At 38.2% G+C, this 12108-nt stretch overlaps 1 protein-coding gene across 3 annotated transcripts; it reads right to left on the bottom strand.

Moving 5' to 3' along the window:
- Positions 1–1222: 1222 nt before the first annotated feature.
- Positions 1223–8653, bottom strand: LOC101164885. Of its 3 annotated transcripts, none has more exons than XM_023959060.1 (6): positions 8303–8653; positions 7134–7191; positions 3379–4342; positions 3068–3226; positions 2806–2901; positions 1223–1987 (listed from the first exon to the last, which is right to left on the bottom strand). In XM_023959060.1, the coding sequence occupies exons 3-6, from the start codon at positions 4336–4338 to the stop codon at positions 1667–1669; spliced, it is 1536 nt and encodes a 511-aa protein (XP_023814828.1). In that variant the 5' UTR covers positions 4339–4342; positions 7134–7191; positions 8303–8653; the 3' UTR covers positions 1223–1666. The 3 variants fall into 3 exon arrangements, with proteins under 3 accessions (XP_023814828.1, XP_023814827.1, XP_023814826.1); XM_023959059.1 differs by having other exon boundaries at positions 7134–7194; XM_023959058.1 differs by lacking the exons at positions 7134–7191; positions 8303–8653 and having other exon boundaries at positions 3379–4443.
- Between the last annotated feature and the right edge of the window lie 3455 nt (positions 8654–12108).

Consider the following 12108-nt stretch of genomic DNA (forward strand, 5'->3'; position numbering starts at 1 on the left):
ACAGTAACCAGAATAAAGAACCCTAAAAGAGTCTCCGTGCCTCGGTGTGGGAAAGGGACACTTCAATATTTTATGGCTCTTTGGAAATTACATTTAAAAATATGTGGTGTTTATGGTTCCCGACCCCTGACCTAGATGCATTAGCTTGATTGGTGCTCAAAACCCACCTATCCCACTTCATCCTTTTCTCAGACACCCAAGTGCTGAATTAAGTCTTTCCCAGCTGTCATTGAGCAAAAAGAGGGGTACATTCTGGGCGGGGTTCAGGTCCATCAGAACCACAAACTCTCCCACTCACTTTTGTCAACAATTTAGGAGGGCAACGTCAAGATGCTGTTCATGGAAGCATTTATTTATTTATTCTCTGTAACCCTTGTGCTATCCTAGGCATTTTAACATTGGGATCGGGGCCATCTAGACCCACTAGACAGTGCGCTGAACCTTTTTTCTTCAATGATTCGTGATCTTCACTGGTGTCCATGGATTACATTAAATATTTCCACCTTTGTCATGGTAGGGAGAACACGTCAATGTAAGGGTGGGGTCATCTAAGATAGCACAAGGGTTAACTCAGTTCTAGACCAGTGTTTTTTAACCTTTTTGAGCCACGGTACACTTTCTTTGACAAAAATCACAAGGCACACCAACAACCAAAAATGAGAAAACTACACTGTAAAATCCAATAAGTAAACCTTACTTAAAAAAAGCATGCAAACCGATTGCCTTGAAAAAACCAAGTAAGGTGAAATAGGAATAGTATGTAGAACTTACAATTGCCTGTCTAGTATTGTACACTTACAAGAGAGTTCCAGTAACTTAAAACAAATTTGTATGGTCTACTTAATCATTTACTTTAGATGTACTTGTCTTAGTATAGACTACTCAGAATTACTATTTTAAACAACTAAATAATTTCAAGTAAAATTCACTTCGTGAGTATTCCTAACTTATTTATGCAAGTTGTACTAAGTTGATGTATTCTGCAGACAACTTGGAATTACCGAGTTTACTTTACTTCAAAGGCAATCCAGTTTACTTGTTAAAACCATGCAAACCGATTGCCTTAAAAAAACCAAGCAAGCGTTACTCAAATAACTTAAGTGCTAACAATCATCTATTATAAATCACAGAGAATAGTTTCACAATTTTTCAAATATAAATTTTGCAACTGGACAAATAAATTAAAAGGCAATGATACAATTCAAAGGTAAATATATTTATTTTTCTTAACAACTGACACAAGGATGGTACACACAAGTTTGCACTGGGGTAAAAATTAATGCAAATAGTCAGGTTTTTAAAATGTTTAAAACAAAAATATTTTACAGTACAAAAATCTAAATAAATGTATATAAAATCTAAGTAAATGGGCCATACCTTGAATCTTAACAACTTTAAATCAACAACATTTCAGAGACCAAACTTGATTTAACCAACGAGTTGACGAGTGCCAAAAGCAATGTCTCTGACAAACATCGATTACACTGGCAGCCTCATAACTTGCTCAAGAACCAATGGGCTGACAATTTTAAACAAGTGACTTAGTTTTCCTTTTTTTTCTTCTATCAACTACTCTTATTCCACTGTCAGAACTTTTTTTTTTAATCAAAGAACATTTTTTCTTAAATCAAATGTCAATTTTCACTCTTTCACATTTGATTACATCTCAGCTCAACAGGAGATTTTTCAGAGATTGTAGTTTTGGTGGCAGTTTGTTCTGTCCCAAACCAAGCATCACTTTCTGAATGAAGTTGAAAGTGTTGATCATGCCTTTTGGGTACTCCAAATTTAAAGCATAAGACAGACCAAACAAGATGCAAATTGCCTGAGGCAGATTCTGCAGATTATCCAGTACTATACCTCCCTCCACAATGACTGCAGTAGACACTGGGTCAAGGTACAGTTTATTTGGAATGAGAGGTTCTTCTTCATCAATAACAGTCAGCACCCCAATGGACACTTGTGGCCAGCCATCAACCTCACATGCCTGAATAAAACCAAACAGTACAAATATTACAACAGGGAAACGTGAAAATCCACAGTTTTACATCATATCTATCTATCTATCTATCTTGTTATTTATTTAAGTTTATTATAAAGTTGATAATAATTACCTTGCATTTTCCTAGAATTTGTCCTTTTTTCATCATTTTATTTGATCATTTGTGCTGCAATGCTGCATGAATGCTATTTTGTCCTTCTATTTAACAGTCTTAAATTAATTGCTGGAGGTTTGTGAATTTGCAAATGCTTTAACACCATAGACCAAGACCCACTGTGTTCTACTACTGGTCACAATTGTTACCAGACATAAGATCAATTGTTTCATGGACTTTTCAATATTTTATTTTTTACTTAATTGACATTGATTGTTTAATATCCTTACAAATATAATACACATTTACACACAAATACTTTATTAAAATCTTGTTAACATTAGTTAATGCACTGTGAACTTACTTTTATATTGTATAAATGCTATGAAAATAAAGGTAAAGTTTTCCTGATTTATATTCTCTGATCACCCTTCTAGCTTACACTGAATTGCCACATTTTGAAGCCTTTGTCTTTTTACTTCACTCATAGGATGTAATCAAGATTAATCTTAAGTGTTGTCTCAGTAAAAGTGCAGCAAATAAACTACCAGTCAAAAGTTAGTAAAAGGGTACCTTTATTATTTTTTTAAAGAAATGCTGTATGATTTTTTGGTCAAACAACTCTCGGAGCCCAGAAGTGCAATTGATGACGATTTTTATTTTTTGGAAGAAGTAACCCTTTTAAATTTTTTTTACAATGAGAACTTACATTGCAGGTATTGTAGAAGTTACTGGCATCATCACCAAGCAGGATAGGTAAGCCCCGGAGCACAAGAGTGCGCATTGCTGTCACATCTGCTTCTTTCTAGAAGTACATGAAAAAAAAAAAGAGATCAAGTTCAAGATCATGAAACTTTACAGCTACAATAAAAATAAATTAGCTTACTTCACCCAAAGATTTAAATTCTGTCATTATTTATATTAATTCTGTCACAGAATAATAAACAAAATTAAGGCTGCAGTAAACTCACCCCTGTATTCATTTGCTGCATAAGCTCATCCAATTTCTCTCCAACGGTCCCTTTCTTGGACTTGAAGATTGTGACAAAGCGTGGTGTGTAGCGATCCACAGCACCATAAAAGTTACTATGCAGATCTGTGGTGACTATCCTGTTAAACTCTGCAAACACCTACACATGCAACAAAAAAAGAAAAAAATTGAGGGTTGAGACAGTGTGGACATTTGTTAATGTTTGGTCAGGGCTACAGGTCAATTCTAAAGACAAACCTAAACAGAATGCAGTTTCTCATGGTCGAAAAAGGAATATGAATAAGTACTTACTTGTCTCTCAGTAAAAAGTGCTGGCCACCGCTCCATCAATGTTTTCACTGGAGTTTCTGCATCCACAATCTCATGTCTTCGCATTGAGAAGGTCAGGTCCATCTTTGATGCAATGAAAGTTCCACTAGGGTTCACTTTCCTCATTTCTTCAACCAGAAGCTGTCTCACAGCCTCTAGGCTGTCTCCATTCTGTCCCTCAGGGTGTTCTGGTAAGTAATTTACCTCAGACCTTTTTGGCCTTTTCAGTCCTTTTGCTGCCATTCCCGGGCCACCTGTTTTGCCTCCGTTTACACCAACCTCCACACATCCTGCTTTTCTTAGTTTAGTCCGATAGTTTCCCATTTTGAATTTTAAGCTGTGCTTCCAGCTAGAGCACCCATCCGGTGAACCTTGCTCCTTAAGGCAGGGATGTTTGTTAATGAGTGCTAGTGCCACAGAATTAATACGCTCATTATTCGGATACGCATCAAACTTGTAAATAGTTTCAGCAAGCTTTTCTAAAATGCTATGCTTCATGTCTCTTGTTACACTGAGGTACGTCTGGTCTCGTAGATATTGAAGATTAGACTGTCTGAGTCTGAATTCTACATCGACAGAAAAATCTGGAATCTCAAAAATCTCTGGCCATGGATTGTGTCTTGTAGATGAGCTGTCTGTGGGCATAATCACTGTATCGTTGGAAACACAGGAGTCATCAGACATGCTGGTGGTTGAGGCGGTAACCAACAATGGGATTACCTTCACTGTAGCTCTTGAAGCTGGTAGGTCACCTATGTCTTCAAGGTTGCAGAAGGCATTGTCAAAGTCTGAATCTTCATACATCACATTGAAATCATACTGCAGATCACATTTTTCTTTGATTTTTATCTTCAGCTCCTCAACATTTTTGGGTTTTGCATCCAGTGACAACTTCCTTATGTCCTGTTCAGTTAGGATGAGTCTTACTTTATAGCTTTCCATTGTTCTTAAAAAATATAAGAAAAAAAAGAAATTCTCTTTAGTGGCCATTTGATACATTTTCATTCAGCACAGAATGAAACGTTTCAGGGTCACATACACATTGCCTTTTACTTGTTAGGCAGATAAGGGGAAAACATCATTAAGCTCAGACAGATGGGTCACTGTAAGACACCCTGCCCCACCATAGCACAATTCATAAGAACGCAAATGTTCAATGTACCAGGAGCTCAAAATCCTGCAGACCAACATAATTTCTGTGTTGATAACCACAATGTGTGTTATTTGTCTAAACTCTGGAAGACCTGAGCAACTGCCAACAGAGACAATCATATCTGCACAGTATTTTACACCATGAACACATGCAGATGATGCAACCAGCACTGCAGATTGCTTGCCATTTTGCTGATGCAGTGAGCTCTGAACATTCTCAGGGAAAGATGTGACCATAACTGATCTCACTTTATCAATTTCCAAAAGAGGCTTGAAGAATGTTGAGGAATCCAAATGGAAGGCCATCATTTTCTGGTGTCTTACAGCTAAGCTATGTGCTACATTCTTGAAATTGCATGTGTCATGCACAACTTTCTTGAAAAATTTGTGCTTCCCTTCAAACCTCATTGTCCACACATCTACTAGAGGGCCAAAGATTTGTATCATTTGAGGATAGTGTTCAATGAAATGATGTTTGGGACGAAGTCTGTAGTTTGGAAAAGTTTTCTGAACTAACTCACGATGTTCTGAGATTTTGCAGTCCAAGACGTGTATTAACTCTTCCGTAAAGTGTGCTGACATTACCAACTCCAGTGTATCTTTAAGAAGCATCATTATCTCCCATGATTGGTCTCCTTCAGGGATGTTATGGCCTATCATCAATGGAAGCAGCCTCAGCAGAGACCAATTTTCATGACCATTTCCCCCAGTAGTTCCCCTAGAGAAGGAAGTTTTTGGAATGATCTGTGGTTTGTCAGCTTTATCAGAAAATGTGTAAGGGAACTGCCTAATAGCCCTATTCAAAGACTCCAAAGAAATATATTTTTTGGCAATCAAATCCTTAAGGCACAGTGACAATTCTACTGGTACTAAACCCTCCAAAAAATCATGAAGAATGTCAGGTGGGAAACCGTTCACCACGTGAAAGTGTGTCAATTTTTCAGATAGTGGACATCCTCTTTTTACGCCATGATGTTTTGCCATAAGATGGTCACGGGAAACCTCGTGCACATGTTTTTCATGGTTCTCTCTTGTCCTTGGCTGAAGTAGACCAGATCTGACCTCCTTATCCTGAATGTCATGTTGTTTACACATACAAAACCGACAAAAATAATCTGCTGCAAAACTCTCATGGAATCCTGCCAAAGAGTGAGCCCCCAAGTTGTCCGCTGCCACATAAAGTACAGTGCCTTTAACACTTTCTGCTAATCGTTCAACATACACACCACTTTCCTCAAGAGTTGCAATGTCCTGAATGAGAGGACGAAGAACTTCATGATAGCTATGCTCTTTTACAGTGTGAACTTTGCACAAAAGTGCAAGTTGGATGGAGTGAAGAGCCGACCGATACTTGGAATCAAGATTTGCAAGTACCCAATATATGGCACATAGTTTGTGTTTTTTCTTGGAGGTTCCAATTGGATTAGCAACTTCAAAGTCATCAATGTATAGACCAAGGGCAATCCTACATTCTTCTACATTCAAAAGAATATTTTCTTTGAAATGAGAGCCGTCTCTGAATGAGTGGTATCCTTCGGGTGAAATCCCCTCTGCGTGCAGCACCTTATCCAAAATGTCCTTATTGTTGAGCAATGTCTTCAACATTTTCAGTATGGGGACATAAACAAATGAGTGATCTTTATCAAGAGCAAACTCAACTGGCATGACGACTGGAAATTCTCGCAGCATATAAGATGCTCTTCTGCTAGCTGTTGACAGGGATCCTTCTGCACTGGTAAATTTCAGCAGGACATTACTTTGTGACACTACACTAACAATGTCACTTACTATGGAATTATCCACATCACTACAGTGATGACTGATAATTTTCTGGACAGCATTTTGTAGTAATGGCTCTGAAAGCATTTGAATCTGATTAATCTGCTGGATTACTTCTTGTGCAGCGCTTTCAGATATATGCAGGATTGCTTGCATTTTCAAAAATAATGAAGCCAGGTTACGTTCTAACTGAATATCTAAGTCCTGCATGTCATCTACAGACTCATTTACACAATTGTCATCCTGTAAAGGCACCTCTTCAGCCACTTCAGTCAGTTGATCTAATTGTTCAATGTTTGAAAGTATTGGACCTTTAAATTGGGTTGTAGAACTCCCACTGTGTACTCTGCTTTTGTGAGCATTAAATGTTGAATATATATTACTCTCAAACTGACAGCCTTCATATGGGCATGAAACACTTTGTTTAAGTTTTAAATGACTGCGTAAATGAGTGAAAAACTCAGATTCAGTGCAGGGACGCACATACTCGCATAACTGGCAGTGAAACGCAACTTTGGGTTCACTTGTTTGTCTGTCTGATTGAGAGTGCCAAAAAGATAAGTGCACTTTGAGTGCGTTAAAAGACTTGAAAGAGCATAAGCAATCCATATGAAGACATGGTATTGGCTGTTGTCGAGTGAAGCCTCCATGTTTTAGACGATAATGTTTTAACAAAAGTCCTCTTTTGTTTGCAGAAAAAACACAGTGCTTACAGTTCCACTGCATCTGCAAGAGATTATGTGAGGTGGACAAATATTTTAAGTTGGTTTAGTCAACAAAATATTAACAAAATATAAAGTCCTCACCAGTGTATCAAGACCTGTTTGTTGAAGACCAATCAGGAGGCAGCTGCCAGAAGGACTTCTTCTAAAAAAAAAGAACAAAATTTAATTAACAGGTTCTGCTTTACAAAATTAAAGACACATTCCTTGATATGTACATATTTTGCAAGCATTACAGAAAATATACCTTTAAATACACAGTTCTATAAATATGCATGTGTGACTTCAGTACAGATCATTTTGAAACAGGGTTTCCTCTGATAACTTTCAGTAATGTTGTGCCAGTACAAACAAATATCGTAAAAGAAAACTTTCATGTGATATTAACATTTCTTAGTTTAACTCACTTTTAACATTACTATGTTTCTTATTTTAGAAGACGGCTCAGTATATCAAACATTTTACAGTGCTTGTATTATATTCTTAATTTACTGAATTTAAAACAATAGTATAATGTTAATGTTAAATCACAAAAAATATCAAAAATAATCACAAACGTCATCTCTGCATAAACTGTTACATATAACAGTAAATGTCGCCATTTCAACAGCTTTGTAACGTTAATCATTTATAAACCAATGCCAACAGATGGGAATGCATCAGGGAAAATGGTAAAATAGAAAACCATAATTGTATTTGGAACAATTAAAACAAATTTTTAATCAATCCAGGAACCGTTGTGGTACCTGATAGTTTTATATGTAAAAAAAAAAAAAAAAGGTAAAATGGTAAATGGCGTATTATAGCGCTTTCTACCCTCTTTCGAAGGCCCAAAGCGCTCAGTCACAGTCCCATTCACCCATGCACACACACATTCACACACTGTTGGCGGCTCCGCTGCCGAAAACTGGCGCCAACCTCCCACCAGAGGCCAGGTGGGGTTCAGTGTCTTGCCCAATGACACTTCGACACATGGGCGTGCAAGGCGGGAATCGTACCTGCAATCTTACAATGGCCGCCCTACCGCTGCACCACGACCGCTGCACGAACGGCCGCCCCGCCGTGGTGCAGCGCCATGGTGTAGCGTATTTTTTAAATGAAAATTAAAAAAAAGCCCAAACCATCTTCTTCAAGATCTGAATAAAATCAAAATTATTTGGTAACTGTTACACATTAAGGAGCTCAGCAACAATTAGCAACAGACAGTAATAGTAAAAAACATTCACTCAAATGTTGTATGCTTGATAACTTACCTTATTATTATTCTTTTTCTTTCAAAAAAGTAACGAAGCTCCGGATAAAAACGTAGGTGGCCTGTCAACGTCTTTCCACATCTGGAGAATTGGCGCCGAGATAGTACGCATGCTCTTGCAGTGCCGCTTCTTTTTCTTCGTTTTTTTTCTGCACATTAGGTACGCTTTATTGCACTGCTGCCTCTCACTGGTGTGATAACGTCATTGCATCCTTTGTTGGTACTTGCTTGTTTCAAGTAAGCGGCACTCAAACAATTAAGTAAATTGTTATTTTCAACCTGCAATTGACTGTAACTCAACAAAACCTAGTAAGAAGTATGTATTTTATATTAATGAGTAAAGTTAACTAAGTATATGTGAGTCAGGAAAGCTATTACAATTTACAGTGTATAGAGAAACTGTAGATTGTATTGATGCATCTTGCCTCCACGACCTTGCACATGTTTTCCAATAGCTGAGGCACATAAAGCTTGAGGTTGAAGCATGTTGTCCGAAGAGTAGCAATAAAAGTTGTAATAGTTTCCAGAAATAATTATTTTACTAAATTGGTTGAAAATTTGCCCTGGTAATTGTTCTTACCTCCAGTTTAAATAAAATTTAACCTAAAATATTAAAACAATAATATATTCTTTCTAAACAGTGATTTCTTTTTTATATAAAGTATATTTTAATGTTTGTGTAAGAGCAACTGTAGTTTTTGAGCGAATATATAATCACAGCATGGTTGATCAATTTTACACAAAAAAGAGCAACATTGTGTATATATATATATCACACAAGCTCGGGTCCTCTACCAGAGGCCTGGGAACTTGGGGGTCCTGCGCAGTATCTTAGACCGTTCCGAGCACTGCGCTTTTCTGGACTGAGAGGTCTGAAGTCTTTCCAGGTATCTAATGTAGCCACTCCTCCAGCTTCGGGGTTACTGCCCCAAGTGCTCCAATTACCACAGCCACCACTGTCACCTTCACTTTCCATGCTTTCTCCAGTTCTTCTCTGAGTCCCTGGTATTTCTCCAGTTTCTCATGTTCCTTCTTCTTCCCATCGCTTGGCACTGCCACATCCACCACAACGGCTTTCCTCTGTTCTTTGTCCACCACTACAATGTCTGGTTGGTTCAGCATAACCATTATCGGTCTGGATCTGGAAGTCCCACAGGACCACAGGGTCTTTGCCCTTTCAGTCTCTACGACCTTCGGGGGTGTTTTCCATTTTGACCTTAGGGTTTCCAGTCCATATTCTGCACACATGTTCAATTCAATTCAATTCAATTTTATTTGTATAGCCCAAAATCACAACAACAGTCGTCTCGATGGGCTTCGAAGTAAAACATGAAATCAAAAGGATCACGAATACAAAGAGTTCAATAGAAAAATACTAAAATGAACTAACAAACTGACTAAGCTATACTGGCATCCCTGCCAGTATAGCTTACAGGAATAATGTTCCTGTACATTATTCCAGACACTTGATTGTGGCACTCCATGTTAGTTTTTCTTTTTCCTAATTCTGAAATATAGCTTCAACAAAAATATTTTATTTTGGGGTGATTAAATAGTTTCATCTTAGTTACATCTGTCTGTTGGCAACTTCAATTTAATCCTCGTGCTTTTATTTTGTTATTACCGTAGTTATGTTTAAACTTAACTTGAAATTTTTCAAAAGCACTTGAAGTCTTAAATAGAATTTGTCCTTTAATACAGACATTATTAGAAACCAGCAGTCAGAAAGATAACTTGGGCCAAACACTGGAATAACTGGTTGCCAATGGTTCCTTTGTGCTACACCACAAACTTTGAAGGAAAACTTAAAAATTTACCTCTGCTATCACCAAGGAATATTTGCAAACTGTTTAGAACAGTTGTTTGCGTTTTTGTGCTTTATGACATTTAACAGTAGCACAGTAAGAGACACTGTCACATTAACCCAAGGAATCATGGGGATGTAGTGAAAAACAGTTTTGCGGATCCAGGACAGGCTCAAGTCTCCAAATTTAATTATTTTATTCACTTTTTACATTGTTTGACACTGGATCACTCGGGAAGCTACAAGGGGTGCATGGATGATCTACGATCCGTATGGATCACTAGCCACAGTTCAGCCTTTTTTGATGAACGCTGAGCTGATATTTTGTGAATGGTAAATGTTTTTAAAATCAGTGAAAATTAGTAATTTTCCATAGCACACTGGTTGAAAAACATTGTTCCAGACAAATTTACAGTGGTACCACTCAGTTAAAGAAAGAAAGTCCACAATGCTCTATGAAATTACTTGAAACCTTCAAAAGTAACAATAAATTAAAATTTATTTATTTATTTAAATTAAATAATCAAAATCAGCCATTACTTTTGGGATTTTGAGTAACAGAATGATTAAAAAAAAAACTAATGAAATAGGGCTGGACAAAAATGACGGTATCTCCATAAAAGACTGAGAACTAATTGCCCAGGGGTCATGATGAACTCAGGTATGTCCATTAATTGACATCACAGCTGTTTTCAAACCCATTATCAGTCAGTCTGCCTATTTAAATGGGTAAAGGCGTATACTTACATAGCGCTTTTCTACCTACAAGGACAAAGCACTTTACAGTCACAGACCCAGTCACACACACATTCACACACTGGTGGCCGCTCCGCTGCCAAACACAGGCAAGGTGGGGTTCAGTGTCTTGCCCAAGGACACTTCAACTTATGGGCGTGCAAGGCGGGAATCGAACCTGTAATCTTACGATCATGCCGCCCTACCGCTGCACCACAGAGACAAATAGTCTCTGTTGCTGTTGCTGTTTGGTGAAAAGGTGTGTACCACACTGAACTTGGACAACAAAAAGCGAAGGAGAGAATTGTCCCAGGACATTAGAAACAAGATTCTAGACAATCATCATAAAGGTAAAGGCTATAAAACCATCTCTAAGCAGCTTGAAGTTCCTGTGACAACAGTGGCACATATTATTCAGAAGTTTAAGACCCACGGGACAGTAGCCAACCTCCCTGGACGTGGCCAGAAGAGAAAAATTGATGACAAATGGAGGAGACGAATAGTTGGAACTGTATCCATAGAGCCCAGAACAACCTCCAAAGACATTAAAGGTGAACTCCTAGATCAAGGTACATCAGTGTCAGATCGCACCATTCGTCGTTGTTTGAGCCAGAGTGGACTTAATGGGAGACGACCAAGGAGGACACCACTGGTGAAAGGAAATCATAAAAAAGCAAGACTGGAAAATGCATGTTGACAAGCCACAAAGCTTCTAGGAAAATGTCCTTTGGACAGATGAGACAAAACTGGAGCTTTTTGGTAAGGCACATCAGCTCTACGTTTGTGGACTCAAAAATGAAGCATACAACCAAAAGAACACTGTCCCTACTGTGAAACATGGAGGAGGCTCAGGTCTGTTTTGGGGCTGCTTTGCTCCATCTGGCACAGGGTGTCTTGAAGTTGCGCAAGGTAAAATGAAATCTCAAGATTATCAAGACATTCTGGATAGAAATGTGCTGCCTAGTGTCAGAAAGCTTGGTCTCAGTCGCAGGTCATGGGTCTTCCAACAGGACAACGATCCAAAACACACAGCCAAAAACCCCCAAGAATGACTAGGAGAAAAGCGTTGGACTATTATGAAGTGGCCTTCTATGAGCCAAGATCTGAATCCCATTGAACATCTGTGGAAGGAGCTGAAACATGCCATTTGGAGAAGACACCCGTCGAACCTGAGATAACTGGAGCAGTTTGCACATGAGGAGTGGGCCAAAATACCTGTCGACAGGTGCAGAAGGCTCATTGACAACTACAGAAACCATTTAATTGCA

This window comes from Oryzias latipes, chromosome 1 (genome assembly GCF_002234675.1).
Source record: "Oryzias latipes chromosome 1, ASM223467v1".
In the NCBI taxonomy this organism is placed as follows: Eukaryota; Metazoa; Chordata; class Actinopteri; order Beloniformes; family Adrianichthyidae; genus Oryzias; species Oryzias latipes.